Source organism: Pteropus alecto, unplaced genomic scaffold (assembly GCF_000325575.1).
Source record: "Pteropus alecto unplaced genomic scaffold, ASM32557v1 scaffold74, whole genome shotgun sequence".
Taxonomy (NCBI): domain Eukaryota; kingdom Metazoa; phylum Chordata; class Mammalia; order Chiroptera; family Pteropodidae; genus Pteropus; species Pteropus alecto.
Genome location: NW_006436291.1, coordinates 4,370,364 through 4,391,436, shown reverse-complemented (window position 1 = coordinate 4,391,436; position 21,073 = coordinate 4,370,364). Strand labels below are relative to the sequence as shown.

Here is a 21,073-nt window from a genome sequence, read left to right as displayed (position 1 = left end):
AGCATCTTATAATAGCAGGACAGCAAAGAACAGTTAATGAATAAGAGGATGGGGTGACCTGAAGATCTCTGCTCTCCTCCAGGCCACAGCCCAAGCTCTAGACGAGCAGACCTGCCCGCACGTCCCTGAAGTGGCCCCATGGTCCCCGTGTGCCTTGACCTCTGCCGTTCTATATGCAGGAAATACCCTTCCTTTCTGCCCTGGCAAATGACTACTCCAGGCCAACCCCATCTAGGATGCCTTCCTGATTGACTCCACCAGCACCACCCCCCTCACTGCCAGGCTGAACCCCCCGTCTCTTCCATGCACCACCATATCACAGCCGTAGATGGCCCAGGACTCAAGGATCGTGCTCACTGGTCTGTGAGCTTCCTGCAAATACAGCTTTACTGGGTCCTGTGCACCCAGCATGCTAGTACACGTGACATATCACGTAGAATAGACACTAAGCTACGTGAGAGGACAACCACATACCCGTGGGGCAGGCACACTGCTGTCCCCATTCTATAGATGAGGCACAACGAGGTCGAGTATCTGCTGAAGGTCACCGTGCCTAACAGTGGTCTGTGCAACGCCTGTGGCAGGCAGAAAACAGAACCCCAAAGAGGCCTGTACCCTTATCCTTGGAACCTGTGACAATGTTGCCTTGTGTGGCAAAAGGGACCGAAGATGTGATTGCGAGGGGGGATCATCCTGATAATCTGGTGAGTCCGCGAGGCTCATAAGAGGAAGGCAGGAGGGTCAGAGGAGGAGATGTGAGTGCAGGAGGGGCCGGAGAGAGACAGAGATTCGGAGATGCTGTGCCGCCGGCCTTGGGGATGCAGGAAGGGACCACGAGCCAAGGAGTGCAGGTGGCCGCTGAGAGCCGGAAATGGAGTCTCCGCTAGCGCCCCCAGAAGGAGCCCTGCCCTGCCCACATGTTCGTCTTAGTGTTTCTGACCCCCAGAACTATGCGATGACAGACGTGTATGGCTGTAATCCCCCAAGTTTGTGGCGATCTGTTACAGCAGCCACGGGAAACTCATGTGCCCTTGAACTGGACGATGACGCGGCAATGCCAACCGAGAGAAGGGACACACTGCATTTGCAAGGGGTGAGAAGCCCCCAAAGACGGAGGGCCATGGCCGGTGCAGCGCACACATTCTCTGCCCTCCCGAGGGAGTTCGTGTGGGGTCGGAAGTACGAAGAAGGGGTTGGCCGAGGAAGACTGAAGCCCAGAGTCACGAACCCGAAGTAGCTTCCTAAATCTGGTCCCCACACCTGTCGCTTCCAGGAGCTCTGAGCATCCCTCGTGCCAGGGGTGGTTAGTCTGCGTGCGATAACCCCCTCACGGCAAACCCACCACGGCCCAGGCAGGCGTCTCCTCCGTCAGCAGGGTGAGGGCGGGGAAGGGACAGAGCTGGGAGCTCCAGGCAGCGGCCCCTCCTTGGGAACTGGCGTGGGGTCCCCCGCAGGCCGGCCTCCGGCCTCGCCCTTGGCCACAGGACATTGAGAGTTCAAAGCAGGTAACTAACTTCCTGCTGCTCTCGCTTTTGGAAAGCTCAGTCCATGAGTCAGGTTGTCGGTTTGTCTGCCTGTCTAGCTCTCTCTCTCTCTCTCTCTCTCTGGTCAGGCAGCTTGAGAAGAACTAATCTGATGAGATAATAAATACCAGGCTTGGTCACCATGAATCAAAGGCTTGCGGCCAGCTGAGTCACACAGTGGTGGTGGCCGGAGAGAGAGCTGTGGCGCTCCATCTGACCTCACTTTGGAATTGAGGCCAGACGCCATCATACAGCAGGACGCTGAAGAGTGCATTCCATTCTCGAGGCTCCAAGTGCTGTGTGTGCTCTGGCCACAGACTGCTCCCTGGAAGGGAGCATTATAACGTCCCCCGTAACTCAAGAAGGGGAGATGACCGAGTCTGGAGAAAGCCTGGGAAGGGACAGCCACTAGGGACGCTTTATGCCATGAAGATTTGGCCTGCAGCCGTAGCCACTGTCCCAAGGTGACCTTACTTGGCTGAAAGATGTCTGAAGTCACTAAACCATTCAGAGCCCATGTAACCATTCGACACGTGTATAGTGAGTGCCTACTTTCTGCTTGTCATTGCAAGGCATTCGCCCAGCTTGAGACCGTGAGACCCCAAGCTTGCCTGGGCGCCCTCCCCGCCCAGCAGGCAAGGAGGCCAGGGCTGGCAGCTGGTCAGGTCCAAAGATGAAGCACTGAGGCCCCAGGCCCCACAGGACCCCTTGCCACCTGCCGCAGCATACCCACAGAGCCCGAGGCACGCTGGACGGCCTCAGAGGGCGAGACGGACCGGGGCTGCGCCCGCCCCACGCCGCTGCACCCAGGCTGAGCTCTCCTCTCCCTCACAAGGTTCCAGGTGCAGAGGGGCCGCTCCGGCTGGGGCGGGGCTGGGGGCTCCGGCCAGGACCCGGCCCCAGGACCCCTCTGTGCTGTTCTCTTTGCTTCGACCTTTGCTTTCACACCCCATTTAAAACCCAAACTCATGTCTAGTCATCATTTTCTGCCCTAGTTTACTCCCCTCGTCATTCTAAAAACCCAAACCTCACCACAAAAGCCCGACAAAGGGCCATATCGGATTTCGCTCCCCTCTAGAGCTGGGGCCTGGCTGACCGCAGTGGCCTGGCCACAGCTAGGGGCTCCAGCCAGAACTGAGGTCACTTCTACAGCCAGTGGGAGTGGGAAAAATGAGGACAGGGTGGGGCCCGTGCTCCTCGTGGAGGCTGGGGTTGAGCAGCAGATGCTGGGGTGAGGACCCCACAGGGCCCCGGACCTTTGCTCTAGAAGTTGGGGTGACACAGGAGAGCCACACGCGGGGGGCTGATTCTCCCCTGTTCACATCTGAGCAGCCATTGCATTTTAGAGCTTCTGTGGAATTTTAGTTCAAGACCGGGCTCTTCGGGGTGATAGCACCGTGTGTGAGTTACACGTAGGTTTTGGGTCACAGTGGCCTGGGTTCAGACCCCAGCCTCACAGCTTCGGGAAACCGACTTCTGGCCTCCGCGTTTGAGCTTTGCCTTCTGTAAAACTCTAGTCACTGTCCCTACCTCAGGGCTAGTTGGTAGGTGAGAAGGGACAGATCATACCGAGCACCCAGCCGAGATGCCCACACACGAGACGTGGCGAACGAACGGCCTCGAGCGGACGGCCACCTTCCTGCCCGGGGGCTTCTTCGAGTCCGTCACTCGGCGCCTTCCACTTCGCTGCTGTCTCTGAGCTCTGGGTGTGGGTGTCCCACCCCAGCTGTCCCTTCAGTGCGCCTTCCCGGTGAGTGCTGGCTTGCTGCTCCCCGCCCTCCCCGGTCACAGACCACTCACGCAGCAGGTCTGCCACCCGCCCCCTGCCTCGGCGGTGACTTTCTCTGGCACCCTCAGCCCCAGGTCGGGGGTCTTTGTTTGAGCAGTAAGAAGCACTTACACAGCCAGAGTGGTGGTGGCGAGTTCTGTCTGTCTGTCCAACTACCTGTTAAGCTGTCTGAGGTCAGAGGTCATGGCCGATCAGTACTGTCACCCGTGAGGCAAGCAGTAGGAGCTCACACATCTCTGGCTGGATCACACTGAGCCCCGCAGGGCTGGCTCCGGCTTAGCCCAGTGCCCGGCAGGCCCCGGCCGTGCCAGGAGCCAATTCCTGCAGTAGACACTGTGCCCCAGGAGTAAGCAGCGGGCGAGGTCCCAGCCCCGCGCTCGGGGCTGGGCCGGTGGCAGCACGTACCTGGTCCCCAGAGCGTGACGCATTGCTGCTCGTGGGTCTGACAGACGCCGTTGTAGCAGTAGCCATCTAGGCCCTGGCACGGGTGCCCGTCGTGCAGGTACACGTTGGCCGGGCAGTGGGGGCTGGAGCCCGAGCAGAACTCCGGGAGGTCGCAGGAGTTGCTGGGGTCCCTGCACGCCGTTCCCGCTGGTTTCAGCTGCAACGACAGAGCGTCTGTAGCGCGTGCGCTGCGGGCAGGGGCAGCGGTTCCCAGCAGGGCTCCCGGAGCCTCACAGCGACGGGCGAGGCTCGCAGAGCCAGGCCCCGTGCAGCACAGAGAGACGCTGCATAAAGAGCCTTGCTCTGGGGGTCCCCCCTCCGCTGCGGGGCGCGGCCTCTTTTTAGTGTTTTTAGTGTCATTAGGGTTTCCTGATGAGCACACCAGCTGGTCACTGGCACCTGCCACTTAGGGGTAGGGGTGGGGAGTGCTCCCCGATGGACGCGTTGATTCTTAAGGAAAGGATCTCTGGTCACCAACACCGTCACATGTTTGAAGATGAGGTTTACACGTACAGCGTTAGCATTTCTGGGCAAGCTGACAAAAATAATTCCAAGGGCACAATCACAATAGCAATTGTACGTTGTCATCAAATCACAGAGCTGGAAAACTGGTGGCAGGACTTTTTGGGGAGAGGTGGAGAAGCAGAGCAGGGAGAGGTGCAGGGTGTCGGGGGCCATCCGGCCAGCGCCTCATCTCTCTGTGGTTGAGAACATTAAGGCTCCCAGCGACTGCCCCCACCCAACCCCCCAAAGAACTTCTGCCACCGGCTGCTGCATGCCGGCGGTGCCGGCTTCTTTGAATGGTCCTACGAGTTAATCACAAGTAGCAGGAAGAGAAAAAGGATGTTTTAAGCTGAACGCAAAATGTTTTAACGTGCTTCTGAATCACGGTGCTCTGAGAGGGAGCTTCCTGCAGGCAGAATGCCAAGGTCGATCGCTTAACCAAACAGAAATGAAATTCCACCCTTGGCACCTGTCAATTAAGGTCTCGGGCTTCTCGGTCAGACCTCAGCTCTGAAGCACGAGACAAACAATGGGATGGCCCAGACAAGTGTGGCGATGGTGGCAGAGATGGCAGAGCTGTGACCACGCCACTCTTGGCCGGGCTGGGTCAGCTGGCACTTTCTGTGATAGGGACAGCCCGCGAGGCCTCCCAGCCCAGCAGGCAGATGTTCTTGGTCAAGCGGAGGGAGCCGGCGTGAGGCTGAGTGACAGGAGTGGGGACCTGTTTTCGAGCCCTTAGTCTGGTTATGGTGAAGGGACCACATGCGCCTCCAACGGCACAACTGGAATATTTAACGTAGAACTTGAGTTTTTTGGTCCAATTACTTTTCAGCTGATAAATAATTTATCATAGAGGACCTAGCATAAAAATGTGCATTTCACACAGAGACTGGAAGATAATAATTATTACTGGAGGAGGTGATAACACCGACATGTGTGACGAGGAGTTACAGTTTCTGCAGCAGTAGGTGCCAGGAAACCGTCTGGCCACGTTGCTTGCCCTGCGTCAGTGTTGAAGCATTTGATGTGGGTGACCTCGGGGCCAGGGGACTCACCTGGCAGTCTTCACAGCATAGTCCGTGTGCGCATACAGCATCTGGCTTCAGGGTACACGTGGTGGCATTGCAGCAGAGACTCGTACATTCCTGGAGAGGGGAAGGGGGTTCGTTGGACAGGGTCATACGGAGAGACTAGTCATTGAAAGCAAATACTGTGCCTTAAATGACTGCAAAGGGAAGAAAGAACCAGACAGCCTGGCTTTTGAGCTGAAAACCAGGCTGACTGGGGATTATCTTCATCTGTAAGACAGCGAAGCTCTGTGAAGTGTTTATGAACTGACTGGGTGTGGGAGTCCCTAGGAAAACTCAGTAGCACCCGACTGCCTTTCATGAAGGGGGAAAGGAGCCTGGACAGGCAGGCCGGCGAGGGGATGCATTCGCATCAGCCACAGCTGGGGCTCTGGAGGGAAGACGGGTCTCCGATTGCTGCAGGTCCTGTTGCAGCGAACTGCATCGGCATCACAGGACTACGCTGAACTCATCGAACAACATACAGAGATGCATGCGAACGTCGCTCTTCGTAGAGTGAGCCTTTCGATCTGGAATGTACTAGCAGCAAGTAAAGTCAGATCAGCTGTGTTTGAACCACAGTTCCCTGCAAGCCAACCAAACGCTGGGGATGAGAGTCGTCCAGCATCGGGAGGCTGAGCGACCGGGCCGGGCTCTCAGGTTAGAAATGCATGTAAGGGTGACCCCGAAGCTGGGAGGAGGACTGTGGGTGGTGCCCACTGGTTTGCAAGGGATTTAGACAGTTCAAATAGTAGACGGATTATCGTCTCTGAAAGAAAAGTGAGAGAAGAAATCAACCCCTCTGTTCTGATGAGCTTCACAAGCACCCAGTTTTTTCTAAAAAAAGAAACGGATTGATACCTTGTGCTTAGCTCTCAACAAAAGGCCTATACACATTTATCTAGTGTATTTATGAAGTCCTGGTACTTTAAAACACTCCAATAACTTGGAGCTTAGACATTTTAGGAAAAATTGAATTATCAGAAGAGTTTATAGGAACTTTAGCATTGATTTATCGGTGTCCTTTAATTTTATTTAACATACGATGTGTCCTGAAGAATTTATGTACTATTGGCTACGATGAAGCCAATCATATTCTATTTTAATAGTATAATAGTTCACTCATGAAAAGCATCTTCTGTGAATGAATTTATAATTAGAATCCTAAGCTCAACTAATAAAATTAGTTGATAATTCAGAATTATTGTTGTTCATAATTCAGAAGCTTTATGGCGAACTTAGATATCTGAATTGGAACCCGTGTAAGACTTCATAAATTACGCTTTCATCTGATGTTTACCATTTGCTCCTATTAGACGTACATCCAAAGTTATTAAATTTTAAATTTGTTCAAGGGCTTTATAAACATCCGGAGTATGTAATATATACACTAAGATAAAACTGCCAAGCAGAACTCATAGCTGTAACCTCCATGAGAGCAAGGGTTTCTAATTCATGGACTTAACAAAACTAGTTTTGTTTCCTTAAAAAGAGCCCATCCCTCGCATGCCTGATCAGCACCATCCAATGTACAGCGATGGCATCGTGTTCATCACAGTCTAAATAGCTCTACTAACGACACGCTAACCAAATTACCGATTTCCTCAGGCTTCTAGATCAGCCCTCCTGAGACTGGGTCCTACGATCTTTTAGGAATGACCTCCCCGCCCCCTCACCAAACCACTAAATATAAGCAGCAGTCCAAGTGAACTTGCGGCCAAGGAGAATGGCTTTGACTTCAAAGAGGATTGATACTGAGAGGAAGATAACTAAGTTCAAAGGACATCTGTGAGCTACTGGCATCCTATTGACTTTGAACAAGGAGATAAGGCTGCTTTCCCAGTCCCACTAGCTGGAAGAATGAGAGCGTTGTCCGGACAGCCTTGTGGCTGAAGGGACTCCGGTGCCCTGTATGGAAAGCCTGCAGCAGGCACTTGCCTTTTTTTAATGCCACAGAATCTACTTCTTTTGCAGTACTCTATTTACCAGAAGAGACCCATTCTTCATCTGGTGATACATTTATTATTTTAGGACTCAATAGAGAAGCTCAACAGAGCCGAGGAACACCAAATCTCCAAAGAAGGAAGAATGATGACACCACCGGACAGTTCTCTGCAAAGGCCCCGACTGTCATTCTTAAGTTGTAGATGGTAGACACGGATACGTGTGGACATTGTTTCTGGGAGCAAGGGAGAAGAAGCTGGTTCCAGTTGTGAGCTGGGGAAGATGTTCCGACTTACTGACGTGACAGAGTCCCTCAACGGACCACAGGATGAGAAGGCATGATGACACCTTCCAGGACCCGAGCACTGGGTCAGGGGGATACAGAACCCAGGGTAACAGGTCAGACTAAAAGTTTTGGTCAAAGTGATTTGGAAACTGGAAATGGGGTGATACAGTTTGAGCCTGAACCTTGAAAAAGGAAAAATAACAAACAAGTAAACAGACAAACAAACAAACAAACAAAAAACCTAAAAAGTGAGGCAACAGACTCGCCTACAACTTTGAAAGATTTCCTGGAAGAAAGAACTTTGGATGAGGAGAGTGAGAGTTCGCCTCATATATCAAGAACTTATCCATGAAATAAAGGACCCTAACCACAGACATGTAAATTTGGGGATTACATGCAAGGGAACTTTGGCTCTACACAAGGAAAGAGTCTGATTGGATCCGAGCTGCTCTGAGTGCAATATGCTTCCTGGAGAGCGAGCACACCCGGCACAGTTGGATGAGCCCTTGATGGAGACAAAAGAGAGGACCACGACATCAATGGCTGGCAAAATTCAGGCACTCAGGCATTTGCTGACACAACGATGCTGATGGTGGGGGTGGTGGGGATGTTGGAAATGTCGGTGATGGTAGATAGTGGTGGTGATGCTGTTGCTGCTGCTGGTGGTGGTGATGGTGATAATACTGGTGACGGTGTCGGTGGTGGTGATGGTGACGGTGATGGTGATGGTGGTGGTGGTGGTGGTGATGGTGACGGTGGTGGTAGTGATGGTGATGGTGGTGGTGATAGTGATGGTTATGGTGGTGGTGGTGGTGATGATGATGGGGATGGTGACGGTGATGGGGATGGTTGTGGTGGTGGTGGTGGGTGGTGATGATGGTGTTGGTGGTGGTGGTGATGGTGATGGTGACAGTGACCGTGATGGTGGTGATGGTGACAGTGATGGTGATAATACTGGTGGTGATGATGGTGATGATGATGGCGGGGATGATAGTGGTGACGGTGGTGGTGATGGTGGTGGTGACAGTGATGGGGATGGTGACGGTGGTGGTGATGGTGATGGTGACGGTGACCGTGATGGTGGTAATGGTGATGGTGATGGCGGTGATGGTGTTGATACTGAGGGTGGTGGTGAGGGTGGTGGTGATGGTGATGGTGATGGTGATGGTGATGGTGATGGTGATAATACTGGTGGTGATGATGGTGATGATGACAGTGACCGTGACGGTGGTGGTGGTGGTGATGGTGACGGTGACCGTGATGGTGGTGATGGTGATGGTGATGGCAGTGATGGTGTTGATACTGAGGGTGGTGGTGGTGGTGGTAACAGCAGAGGCGGTGTTGGTTATCATTGTGAGGTGATGGTAACAGCAGAGGCGGTGTTGGTTATCATGGTGAGGTGATGGTGGTGACGGTGACCGTGATGGTAGTGATGGTGATGGTGATGGTGGGGATAGTGGTGGTGGTGGTGGTGATGGTGGTGATGGCGGGGATGGTGGTGATACTGAGGGTGGTGGTGATGGTGACGGTGACCGTGATGGTGACGGTGACCGTGATGGTGGTGATGGTGATGGTGAGGGTGGTGATGATGGCGGGGATGGTGATGGTGACCGTGATGGTGGTGATGGCGGGGATGGTGGTGATACTGAGGGCGGTGGTGGTAACAGCAGAGGCGGTGTTGGTTATCATGGTGAGGGGATGGCGATGATGAAGGAGAAGGTCAAGGTGACAATGTTAACAGTGGTGACGGTGAGGGGGGCAGCGATGCTGGTGGCCGTGCTAGAACATAGAGTAAGCGGCTGCTAATCCAGTCATTCCAAACCTGACAGTTCGTGGCTCCATGAAGAGCTGTCAAACTTACTTAGATTAATAAACAATTACAAGGAATTCATATCGAAGACAAATAATTTTTAAGTCAGCAAGGCCTCTCCTGAGAAATATGGATAATTTAAGCTCATTTCGTTTTTCTCTTCAAGTAATTAACACAGTCTCCAAGGGATTTCCCCTTTGCATATCCTGTCCCACGATGGTTTCAAGTTTTCCTCCACTAACCTTAAGAGTTCCTGTACCCCGTAACGAGGACTCGCTTCTGCACAGCAACCGCTCCCTGTGCACTGCGAGCAAAGTTAACCACCGCTGTGCACAGTGCTGTCATCCTGAACCCTGACTTCGGCAAAGGCAAAAACGGTGTGTGATAAAACCACCGCCACGACCCCCACCCCCAGGGCTCACTCACCCCCCACATCCTTGCAGAAAGGGTCAGACGGAGACCCGCTGGGGTGGGAAACCTCAGAGACGTGGGGACAGGACACGGTGAGGATTCTACGACCACGTGCACAGGAATTCAGGCTGCCTCCCAGAGTCTCAGCACGATTTCTCCTAGAATCCTCCTTTTCGGAGCAGCTCTCCAAGACATGCCCTTCCTAAGCCCTCATCAAGCCCATCTGTGAATTGAGCCGAGCCCGCCTTGAACTCGTCAACCGTTTCAACTTGCATAAGCTCTTGGGGAGGGAATCCCATGCGTAGACTGCCTGCTATGCAAACTCCTTGCTTTGATTTATTCTAAACACAACCTCCTCCAGGCTTTGAGGGGGCTTTCGCTTTACCAGGAGGTCTCACTCTGTCCTCTCTGTCTCTTTACCTCTCATGATTATTCAGAGATTAAAATTGTTATGTGGATTAACGTCAGCTTAGGCCCTATAGAAAGGAGAGACTATCCTGACATTGGCTGGAAAACAGGGCTGAATAAGCCCTTCGGATTAAAAAGTGGCCGTCATAATTGTTATGTGGATTAACGTTAGCTTAGGCCCTATAGAAAGGAGAGACTGTCCTCACATTGGCTGGAAAACAGGGCTGAATAAGCCCTTTGCTGGATAAAAATGTTTCCTGCTCTCGCTTATTGCTCCTGAAAGCTGACAAGCAGAGAGGCGGGAGCCGGCGCCTCGGGTCCTGCATACAGAAGAGGCTGCGGCAGGATTTCAACTTGGGAGGAAACTCTTGGGGAGAAATGAACGCCGCTTCTTCAAATCCTCCCCCGTTCACACGCCTCGCAAAGAGAAAGGAACGGTGCGCGCCCGCCGTCGGAAGCCAGCGCCAAGGCTTCGTCTCCGTCAGGTCGAAGGCTCAACGCCTTCTCATCGTTCTTGCCCCCACCTTGTGAGGACACCACATCCTTCAATAAAGAAGGTTCTTTTTCTTCTTAAACCAGCAATGTAACTTATTCTGTGGGATCATTAAAATTCAAGGAGGCCACCCTGGCTTGTGAGGCTCGCTCGAGGCGGCCACACGGGACTTTTGCAGCCTGAATTTCTAGCACGTTCGTCCTGCGAGCCCCAGTTCTCGCTTCTTTGCCCGGACAGGATGCGAAGCAGACGTCCTTACCTCCGGCTCCCCACAGTCACACTGCTCTCCTTCCTCGACGTACCCGTTCCCACACTTCCGGCCCCCGGAAGACTGCCTGACTTCCGGCAGGTTGAAGAGGCACACGCCCACGCCCTTCTCCAGGCTGGCCTCCAGGTCCTTCCTGCTGCAGCTGCTGAACAGCATGGGGAAGGGGTACCTGCGGAGAAGACCCCCGACAGTCAGTCACCGGGGCATGACATGGCCTCGCGTGGTCCCTGCCAGCGATGGCTGCCCCAGGGCCCACCCTGCACGGCGCCGACGCCACGGACGAGGACATGCTCTGTCAGAAAAGAAATGATCTTTCGGTGGTTTTCGAATCGACAAGTCTGGACAGTAATCGTTCTATGTGAAATGATACTATGGAACGCGAATTCTTAGGATCTGCAGCTTGTAATACAAACAGAACACGTGCTCATGTCCTCATTGGAAAGTGGAAAGAAAGTACAAGTGGGTGTGCCCAGCAGGTCCCGGGCTCCGTGGACACAGCCCCCGGGGAGACCAGGGCCAGCCGAAGCTGGCATTTGGGTCTGTGACGGTCACACCACAGTCTCCCCCAAGCACAGCTATAGGAGGATGGGGATGACCCAAAATGCAGGTCCTGCTCTGGCCCAGAAATGTCAGGGCTATGAGGCGTGTGGCAGAGCCGGCCAGCCTCCCAGCAAAGTCCGCATCCCCCCTTTCAGTGTGCAGAGAGGCCTGCCCCGTGGTCCTGACTCACTGTAGAGAGGGAATGTAGAGCCTTGGAGTGTCACGTGGAGGGATGGCACACCTCTGGTACGCTAAGCCACCGAAAGTCGGGAGTGTGTTTGCTACAGCAGCTAGCGTTACCCGACGCATACAGAGTGTCTCTCTTTTTCACAAATGCATTTCCCTGCGTCTTGAGGCAGCAGGATTATAAAAGACGAGCATGCCAGAAACCCAGAAGGTTTTATTATTTAGCGAGAAGGCAGGGCCTGCTGACCAGCCACCTCGGCACCCTCTCTCCGTGCAGACGCTTACAGGATGACATAGCGATTGGACTCTGATCAACTGGCTGAACCAACGCATGCCGCTACGTTGCCCTGAAGACGGCAGAGCAGCCACTATTTCGTTTCAAGACCAGGATGATTTCCGCGGCCAGACTGGCAACTCTGCACCATCTCCACACCCCGCCCCGAGTCGATCCCGCCAATCTCAGGTTATTGCCTCTGGAGTATAATCCTAATCTACAAATACGTTCATAAACGCAAGCCCTGCCTTTGGATGCGAAGGCACGAAACCGTGGCTTATTCGTCCTGCTGCAGCAAAGCTCCTTCTGAAATCTCTATGACTTTCCTTGGCAGACAGATTGATTATTCCTGGTATCAAAATGATGCTGAACAACTTCAAGTGATGATCCGCAAGAAAACCTGTAATTTTACCAATTCAGAAGGGCTTTGTATCAAAAAGACAATGGTACATTATACAGGGGACTGAGAATTCCTCTCTTTGTAAAGAAATAAGGCTCATCAAGGCGGAGACGGGACCTTCTTCCCCACGTGGGGGTTTTCCCAGGGTACGTGTTTATCTCAGGGGCTGACCTAGGACACCAGACATCACTCCCACTCAACGATATGCAACCGGGCATTGTGATAAACTCTTATCAGTTCATTCTGGAAAGGAACTGATGTCCAGAATATGTTGACAGTTCATCAGGAAAGACACCAGGATAAGTTATAAGTCTCGGGATGGGTTTACGGCAAGGATAACAGTAGCTGAGAGGCGGCCAGTGAAAAAGCAGTATGAATCACCCTGCTTCACGAGCGAGCGGGGGATCGACGTCACCAGCGTCCACAGATTAGAGGCCGGAGACTGGCTCTAGGCCCAGCTCAGACGAGTCCCCCCAAATCACCGTCTTTTGAAATAACAAGTATGCGTCGGGTTTTGGGGGGTTGACATTAAAGAGAAGGGACAGAAACAAGATGCGTGAGGTCGGTGGAAGCCCAGGGCTGAGACTTCAGAGCGTCTGGGAGAGGAGAGTGAACCGATCGGCGCTGGCATGGCTACGTGTGTGTTCAGATGGACGTACGGTCATCTGCGTAATAATGCGTTTGTTTCTTTAGCGCTTTCCCATTCTGTTGAAGGACAAACCCCACGTGCTTTAAAAATTCTCCCCCGTGGAGAATCATGGCTACGCCCGATGCGTGAGGTTCCAACCGTGCTCTGAAGGAACAGCGTACGCGTCAGCTCCTCAGGGCGGCCTCTGTTTCAATGACCACAGGGGAATCTCCCCCTCAGCTGCCACCGGTGAACTCGCCGACACGAGACCAGGTCCTCCCTCGGGGTCATCCAAGGACAGTGTGGAGCAGGGCCTGAGCTCACCCGTCTGCCTTCAAAGTCGGCCCAATGGAAACCTCAGCGACTGCTGGCTTGGCTCACGGCCCCTGCCACAAGCACGTGGGAGCGGGTCCCCTTTCCCGCACCCTGGGGACTTGCTCACTTGCTCAGCGACTGCAGTGACGCCCCTCGGAACGGCTGGCGACCCGTCCCCAAACTCCCCCACCCTCCCCGTGGACTGGGCTGCTCTGCGTTTCTACTGTTTCTTCTGTGTAAGGACGAAAAAAAAAAACGCCTCTGCCATCACCCAAGAACTCTCATTTGATGACAAATGCTGGTGAGACGAGGCGCTTTTTGTACCTGGGGTGTATCTTTGCTGGTTCCATCCATTCACACTTTCTCACATGAAAGACACGTGACTCTTTCACTTTGCAATAGAACATTCTATTTGGGCATTTAGAGGAAGTCAGGCTTTAGATGAAGAAAAGCAGAGCGAAGTGTCGCTCACTGTTCTATTATTCTGCAAACATTTATCCAGTATCTGCTGTGTGCTAGGTATTGTTGTAGGCTTTGGGGACATGGGAAAGAACAAAACACACAGAAATCCTGGTTGTCATGGCGCTTGCCTTCCAGCGGGGCAGACAATCACCAGACAAGGGAGGACACTAAGTGTGTTAGAGAGAGGTGAGTACTGAGGAGAGACGACAGCCCGGCGGGAGGATGTGTGTGGGAGGGTGCTCAGGGAAGATCTCGCTGCAAGGACGTGAGGGAACGAGCCACGGACACATCTGGAGGCAGAGCGGGGAGCGGGGAGCGGGGCCGGGGTGCGTCGATGGGCGCGACTGGCTCAGGGAAATTTATTCGACAAAACAAAGCAGCCTCTTCTTTCAATGGCACGTATCCCGAGAGGAGACCCCTTCTGCAGAGGAGGCCCCTAAGCCACTTGAGGTCAGGCCAGGGGTGGGAAGACGACCATGGGGTATCATTAAACGGGGGAGGGCGGCTTGCCCCGCATGGACCAGGCGCTGAGTAACGGCTGAAGAACTTTTCATAAGAACGGCCAATTCTTATCATTTCCTCCCCCTTTTAAACCAAACTAATGTTGACTGACGCATAAGGGTCCGCTCATCGTCTCCCTTATCCTGCTGATGTTCCCCTAGGTGATGGGCACAGAGGGATAAGAGAGCATCTCAAATTATGTCTAACGCAACGGCCCTGCCTCAATAGACAGAATTGAGTGATTTAAAATAATGTCACATCTCAAGGGAGAGGGAATTTGAGGGCACCAGACATTAGATTCCTCTGATTATAATACAGTCCCGATCCACACGTATCTGAATACCTTTTACATCCAAATAGCCACCGGTGGCACAGTGCCCAGCGCCCAGTAGATGTCCCTGACTGTTGGCCTAAGGGGTCGAAACTCAGCTCACGGGTCTGCACGAGAAACGTGCCTGCATTCCATGAGCAATGCACGGAATCCCTTCCCCAGCACGATGTCTGGAATCCACGGGCAGGACCCGTCGGCACAATGATTGCTAAGATCACCATGGCTCTCACTCAGCTGCATGCAGAGGAATGACATGAGGACGCGTGGCATGCCCAGCTCGTCACCCTGCTCCCTCAGTACCCGCTCTGCCTCTGAATTTGGCGATGGCAAAATTAAGCCTGTTGGGTAGCTGAGTTCACTATTCCTTCATTTAGTCATTCATCCGCTCGTTCACTCGAGAACTAGTTTCGAAGGGTCTATAATATTCAGAGCTCTGAGGAGCATCCCAAGATGATTCTGACATGGCCTGAACCCTTTTCGCTGTCCCCTTGCTGGCCTGGTGCCAAGGGAACTACTGGACATGCACACCTTGTATACTGCCTCTCCAGCCACACGAGTGAAATGTAGAACTATGTCTACGTACATAAAAGCAAAGACAGCATGTGTGCTTATCCACGTAAAGTATATAGAATTACATATAATTTCATTGGATATCGACATAGAAATTATATTAAAATATAGAATTACAATTACATATAATCGACATATACTTACATATATTATATGTATTTTAATAACTATTGGGGATCTGCTTTAAGCTAGGTGATATGGTAGGCAAACTTTCTCCTAGTAATATATAGCTTTTCTTTTTTTCCACTTACTTCAAAACAATCCAGTGAGACAGGAATTATAATGCCCTTTTTGCAAACGAGGTGAAGGGACTTGATTGAGTTCACAGTTAGGAGCTGGCAGAGACTTGATTGGATTCCGATTCAGTTATTGGAGAACTGCATTTTCTTTACTGCGGACGTCAGGCCAGCGCTGGGTCACCTGTAGCAAACCTCCGAAACGTGCACGGTGACTGATAATGCTGGGGGACTCATTTAAATTCAAAGGGCGAACCTTTCCGTGAGCCAGCACTGCTGGATCTGTGTGGTCCCAGATTCAGCGTCGCCCGGCACCTCACCAGCCGTGCAGATGCTCAGGCCCCACCCAGACCTACTGAGCCAGAAAAACTCAGGGGTGGGGCCCAGCTTATTAAAATGAGCTCTCCTGATTTCTTGTAATTGAGGTAAAATGTACCATCAAATTCACCACTAAAAGTATACAGTCCAGTGGCTTCTAGCGCATTCACGACAGTGTGCCACCGTCGATTCTAGAACACTTTCCTTACCCCCCAAACCAACCGGCCCCATAGCCATTAAGCCGCCACTCCCGTCCTCGCTGGTCCCTGCCAGCCACTAACCTGCCCTCTCTCCCTATGGATTTATGATTCTGGACCTTTCATGTACATGGAATCCTGCAACACGTGACCTTTCGCGTGTGGCTTCTTTCGCTCGGCCTCACGTTTGTAAGGTTCATCCACACTGCGGGGAAGTGTTAGCACGTCACTTTTCCTTTTGATGGTTGAATAATATTCCATTGTAAGAAAGACTATACCACAAAATGGTCCACCATTCGATGGCCCAAGCAGTCTACCAACTGATCTAGATTTAAAATCCAGACACTAAAGAGAATATGTAGGCAAATCCAACCTTATTTGCGTCAAAAAATAAGAAACTTAATATAGCCTCATCACAGGTCACCTTTCATGCACTTAAATTAGAAAAAGTTTTGTTTTTCACCGTGGTTCCGTTTCCTAAGAAGCTCCATGTACGTACGGCATTTCGAAAACCTTATGTGATTTTTGGCATATACTAAAAATCGCATAAGCTGTCTCTTGAAGCCAAATTCAAGCCATGAATGAATTTTCAGATCTTTCTAAGTACTATAGCAGATGACGTTCTGACTAATCGTCATCCTATATACTAATTAAGGTGCCAGGAAAGGTTCCGATGGTGGACAGAGTGACGTTTCTATTCTGCAGTTCCTGCCGCTCGCTTCAGATCCCACGGTTTGGGTAATTCTGCCTTCCTTTGGCTCATACTGCACTTTTCTTAGTTTATAGCTTCATTCCCCAGAGTACCGACGGAGAGAACATTGACGTGGGCCATGTATTTGCTCATGACATCAAAGATCCCGGGCAGACCATGTCAGTAGCTAAAAATGCGCAAGCCTCAGTTTCTTCTGCGGGTTTTGGCAAGCTCATCCCATTGTGCTTTTTAATATTTTTCATCAATTATCCCCAATACGTCAGGACAGCAGCTTACTGAATTGAGGTATAGCGTTGATAAGATGGTGCCAGGCAGTAACACTGGAGAATTATTCAGAAAAGAAGCCCCTTTCTCATGACCCTTTCCCTTGGCTTTAAAATGATTCTACCTCCGACCAGAAGAAAGCGCTGCTTTCAGCTCCTGGGCAGACAGACAGTCTCTCTCAGCAACCGTGCCAGGGGGAAGGGTCCCTACTCAGATGTGACCTCTTCTATTACACACGTCCACCCTTTTCGCTGGGATTTAACTGCCAAGAGCACCTGGGGGCGGATTTACTGTGCCAGATGCAAGGTCAGGACTGAAAAAGGGGGCGAAACGGCTGGGCGCTTTTGGGAAATAAAATAACACACAAAAGCCACTTTTCAAAAGAGGATCGCCATTTACCGCTTCCCGCCCTAAATGCAATCAAGGCCTAATATTTCAGCTGTCACAAAGCTGCCAAGGAAAACAGTATTAGAGGTTACTCTCGCTCTGACAAATCTGCAGTCAGAAAATTCTTTTCTTGTAGGAGGCTATTGTGCGTTTCACCGCTGTGTTCTTGGGGTGAATCCTACTAAGCCGATTCGTCAGCCTTGACAGAGGGAGTCGGGAGCTCTCTGCCGGTGACGGCTCTCCGGGGAATGACTCAGACAACTGCTTTTCTTGTGGGAAATGAGGCAGCTGCAATCAGGCTGGTTTCACTAGGGCCGCAGGTCACCGCTCTGTTTCCTCCGACTCTGCCGCCTCGCGAACGAACGCGCGCCGGGTCCCGGAGAGTCCAGGTCCCCCCGCTCCACGCTCGGGGGTGACATCAGTCCATGCGTGTGACTGCAGGAAGTGACCGGAGGAAGAAGGATGACACCGCCTGGGCAGCTGCAGGGAACAGCTTGGAGCTGACGCAACCGTGTGACAGGAAAAGCCAGCGTCGCAGGAAACAGGGGCGGATGGGAAGCTGTCCTCGTTTCTGACTAAATCGATTAAAACAGAAACGAAAACCTTTGCACCTTCCGCAGCTGATAAATGATCGACAGTGATACCTGGTTTTGAGAAGTACGTTGCTGACGTTCTGCTTCCCGCTGATTTCTTTTTGTAGACGAAAATGTTTTTTTTTTCCCTCCTGATAGCAGAAGTGACAGATTCAGCAGCCCTGGGGGCGGGGTGGGGGGCTCTTCTGGACCTGGGCGTGTGGCCTAGAGGAGGTAGAGAAGAATCGAAGTGGGAAGACTGAGTCTGAGCACCCCATGTATTAAAACGAAAGCTCAGCTTTACAACCGAGCCTCGGTTTTCGCATCTGTAGAATGGGGGTAATAACCACCTTGCACGCCGAGAGCGAGGATCAGTGAGCTTCAGACAGGAACATGCGAGTCTCTGGTTGACGTCAAAGAACCGCGAGATGCCAGTTGCCAGCATGTCTATGAAGAAGATTGTATTTACTTTTCTCCTTTAGAGTTGCCGCTTCGGCTATTTCAAATCACGGATTGCCCGTGCCTGGAACATTCTAGTGCCAGGAAACATCGAAGCTACGATGCAGAGTTTATTATAGCTGTGGCCCAAACAGAGTGATCTTCAGACTGTAGAGCCACAAGTACAAGTAGACGAGAGGAAAATGACTCGGGAGGCAAAGGCGTGACCAGGCAGTTAAACATGACCCCTCGATGTCACGTAAGCAGGGTGTTAACCGAGACGAAAACCCCACTCCAGTCTGGAAGGGCTGAGTTTCGCCAGCTGAACCGGACCGAGAACCTGGGAGCAGAACCGACCCAGCCAAGCAAACCACCGACAAACTGAGGCGCGTTCAGGTATCTGTCACCTGCCACGCACCTGTGGTTTTTCCCGTTCCTAGAAGCTTCTTCCGAATGCCCTTCCCAAGGCTCATGTCACCTAAGCCCCCCCTCCATGCATTCTTCTGTCCTTTTATTCCAAGGCCAAGGCCGGGCACCAAGCTCATAGTGGAACATGGCCACCAACAGCCCGGGCCTGGCCGCCCATTCTCCGAGCCCTCGATCCAATGACTCATTATCATTAACCCCACAGCCAGTTCGCAGACGTGTTCAGAAACAGCTCGCCATTTGCAGTCGGAGCCAGATTCACGAGCTCCACACGGTTCTGTCTTCTCCTCCCAGGTGGGCGAGAGGCCCGCGGACGGCCAAGGGTCGCAGTGGGCTGGGCTTTGCTCCGCCGTGTTTCAAACCGAGACTTCTAGGGCCACCTTCAGAAAAATCTTGGGGTTTTCCACAATGACACCCAAGAACCAAAGCTTGCGAACGCACAGAGTTTGGGTGCGACGGTGAAGACGGCCCTGTTGGGACGGGTGGTGGCGTCGGTACCTGCGGGAACCGGCCTTGGCGTCAGCAGCGCAGCGGGACCGAGGTGCGGCTCCCGAAAGTCGTCCTGTTTCGGGGTCTTCGGCTCCGCCTCGCCCGCGTGTCAGGGATGATGGGCAGAAACAGCAAGAGCAGCTGCGGTTCCTTAGCGAGGCCCCGCCCCGGGCCAGGAGCTCGGTGGGGACTCTCACTGACAGTCACCCCTGAGCCAGGAGCATGGGCATCGGTGGGGGAGACGGGCAGCTGCCCACGCGCCTCGGGCTCCCCGGAGGCAGGTGCGGGTAAAGGCGGACGCCAGGGTCCTGCACGCTGCTCCCAGCGCACCTCCACGGCCCTCCCCGAGTGCCTGCGGCGGGCGGGAACCAGGCCGGCCTCGGGACTTGTCCGCCACAGCCGAAGCCAAGTGCAGGCCCGGCCCCACGCACCTGAGGGATGTCGTGGGCCCGTCTGGACCCAGGAGATGGTCACCCCCCTGGACAGCGGTGCCATTCCGCTACGCTCCTCCAGGCTGCGAGGGGACCTGAGTCCACACTCTGCCCCGCCGTGGGCACAAGGCCGTGACGCCAAGAGCACCGGGCCACGCGGCAGAACGGAGCCCACAGGGAGAATCCGCCCTCTCGTCACCCCAGGAACGGAAAGTGACAGCACTGGGCCCGGACACTGACCAGCGGGGCTGGCCAGGGGGCTGCGGACGGCGGAGGAAACCACCAGGCCAGGAGCAAATCACCAAAATGTCCTTAGGACATTTCCATTGTGGACAGCAAACACCTGGGCCCAGGACGGAGCCATCTGTGGCACATCATAATTCATCTTTTTAACCGGTGAACTTTGACCTCCACTCCTCCTCCTGGAAATCTATTAAAGAAGCACAATGTAATTTCCCAGAATTTTTAATAAAGAAAGACACTGGCTGCGCTCCGGTCAGCAGCCCGGTGCATGGGAGGCCCCGAGACGTCACCGAAGGGTGGACCTCTCGTTTCTGTCCTCCCGAACCCAGGCCTGAATGACGGGGAGCCCAGCCCGTCGAAGTGGGCGTCTGGGATGAGCGCCTCGGCTTCCTCACAGGAAAAGGCTGCCGTCCCTGGGGGGCTTGTCGGGGGCGGGGGGCTCCTGCAGACCCAGATCCGAGGTCACGCGGGGCAGTTTTCAGTCTGGGATAACTCTGGTCTCTCCTCCCACCCCAGGAGACAGACCTGCGGGGGTCCTGCCGGTCGCTTCTGCCGACCCTGCAGGTCTGAAACAGGGAAGACACTTGCAGTCAAGGGCGACAGAGCGAGTGGTCAGGAGAGGTGCTCCTCCCAGCCGCCCAGCGAGGGCCGACGTCTGCACAGGCCCTGTCCTGGCCTCGCTCCCGACGCTGGGATTTCCGCGATGGCCACCTGGAGCTCAGGAGGTGCCACACTGGCCCCCGCGCCCCCGTGTTTGGAGTCAGAAAGCTTCTCCGCTCACAGACACTCAGGGAGGAGCCGAGGCTTGGGCCAGGAGCCACAAGCTGGAGCTGCGGGCTGACATCTTGATCTGGTCCTGACCAACTGGGGGCCGGGGGCCTCTGGCCTTCCTGGGCCTCCGTTTTGTCATCTGTGTGATGGAGGTGATTACGTCTGCCTCGTCCTCTCAAGACAGTCACGTGGGAAGGGAGGCGGGAGAGCTCTCTGTGAGCGGGAGCGCGGTCGAGGGCCACGCAGGGTCTCCTGTGGGAGCTGCTTTTAGTTCACGTATTTCTGACGTTCCCTCCTCCAGCTAAGCGAAAGCTTTCAGGAGAAGCCACTGGTGGAAGGAGCAAATTGCTCCTGTCACCTTGATCTCCATGGAGTATCACCAAACCAAACCAAACCAAACACAACACAACACAACACACAAAAACACAACACAGA

The 21,073-nt window shown here is 53.4% G+C and overlaps 1 protein-coding gene across 1 annotated transcript in view; it reads right to left on the bottom strand.

Annotated features, from left to right (window-relative positions):
* The window catches only part of ADAM12 (ADAM metallopeptidase domain 12), a 270,213-nt gene that overhangs the window by 36,562 nt on the left and 212,578 nt on the right, over positions 1-21,073 (bottom strand). Inside the window, exons 12-14 of the mRNA XM_025047549.1 lie at positions 10,939-11,116; positions 5,316-5,405; positions 3,718-3,913 (exon numbers count right to left, since the gene is read on the bottom strand). Of these exons, the coding sequence (XP_024903317.1) occupies positions 3,718-3,913; positions 5,316-5,405; positions 10,939-11,116 (464 nt within the window). The remainder of the gene's footprint in view (positions 1-3,717; positions 3,914-5,315; positions 5,406-10,938; positions 11,117-21,073) is intronic.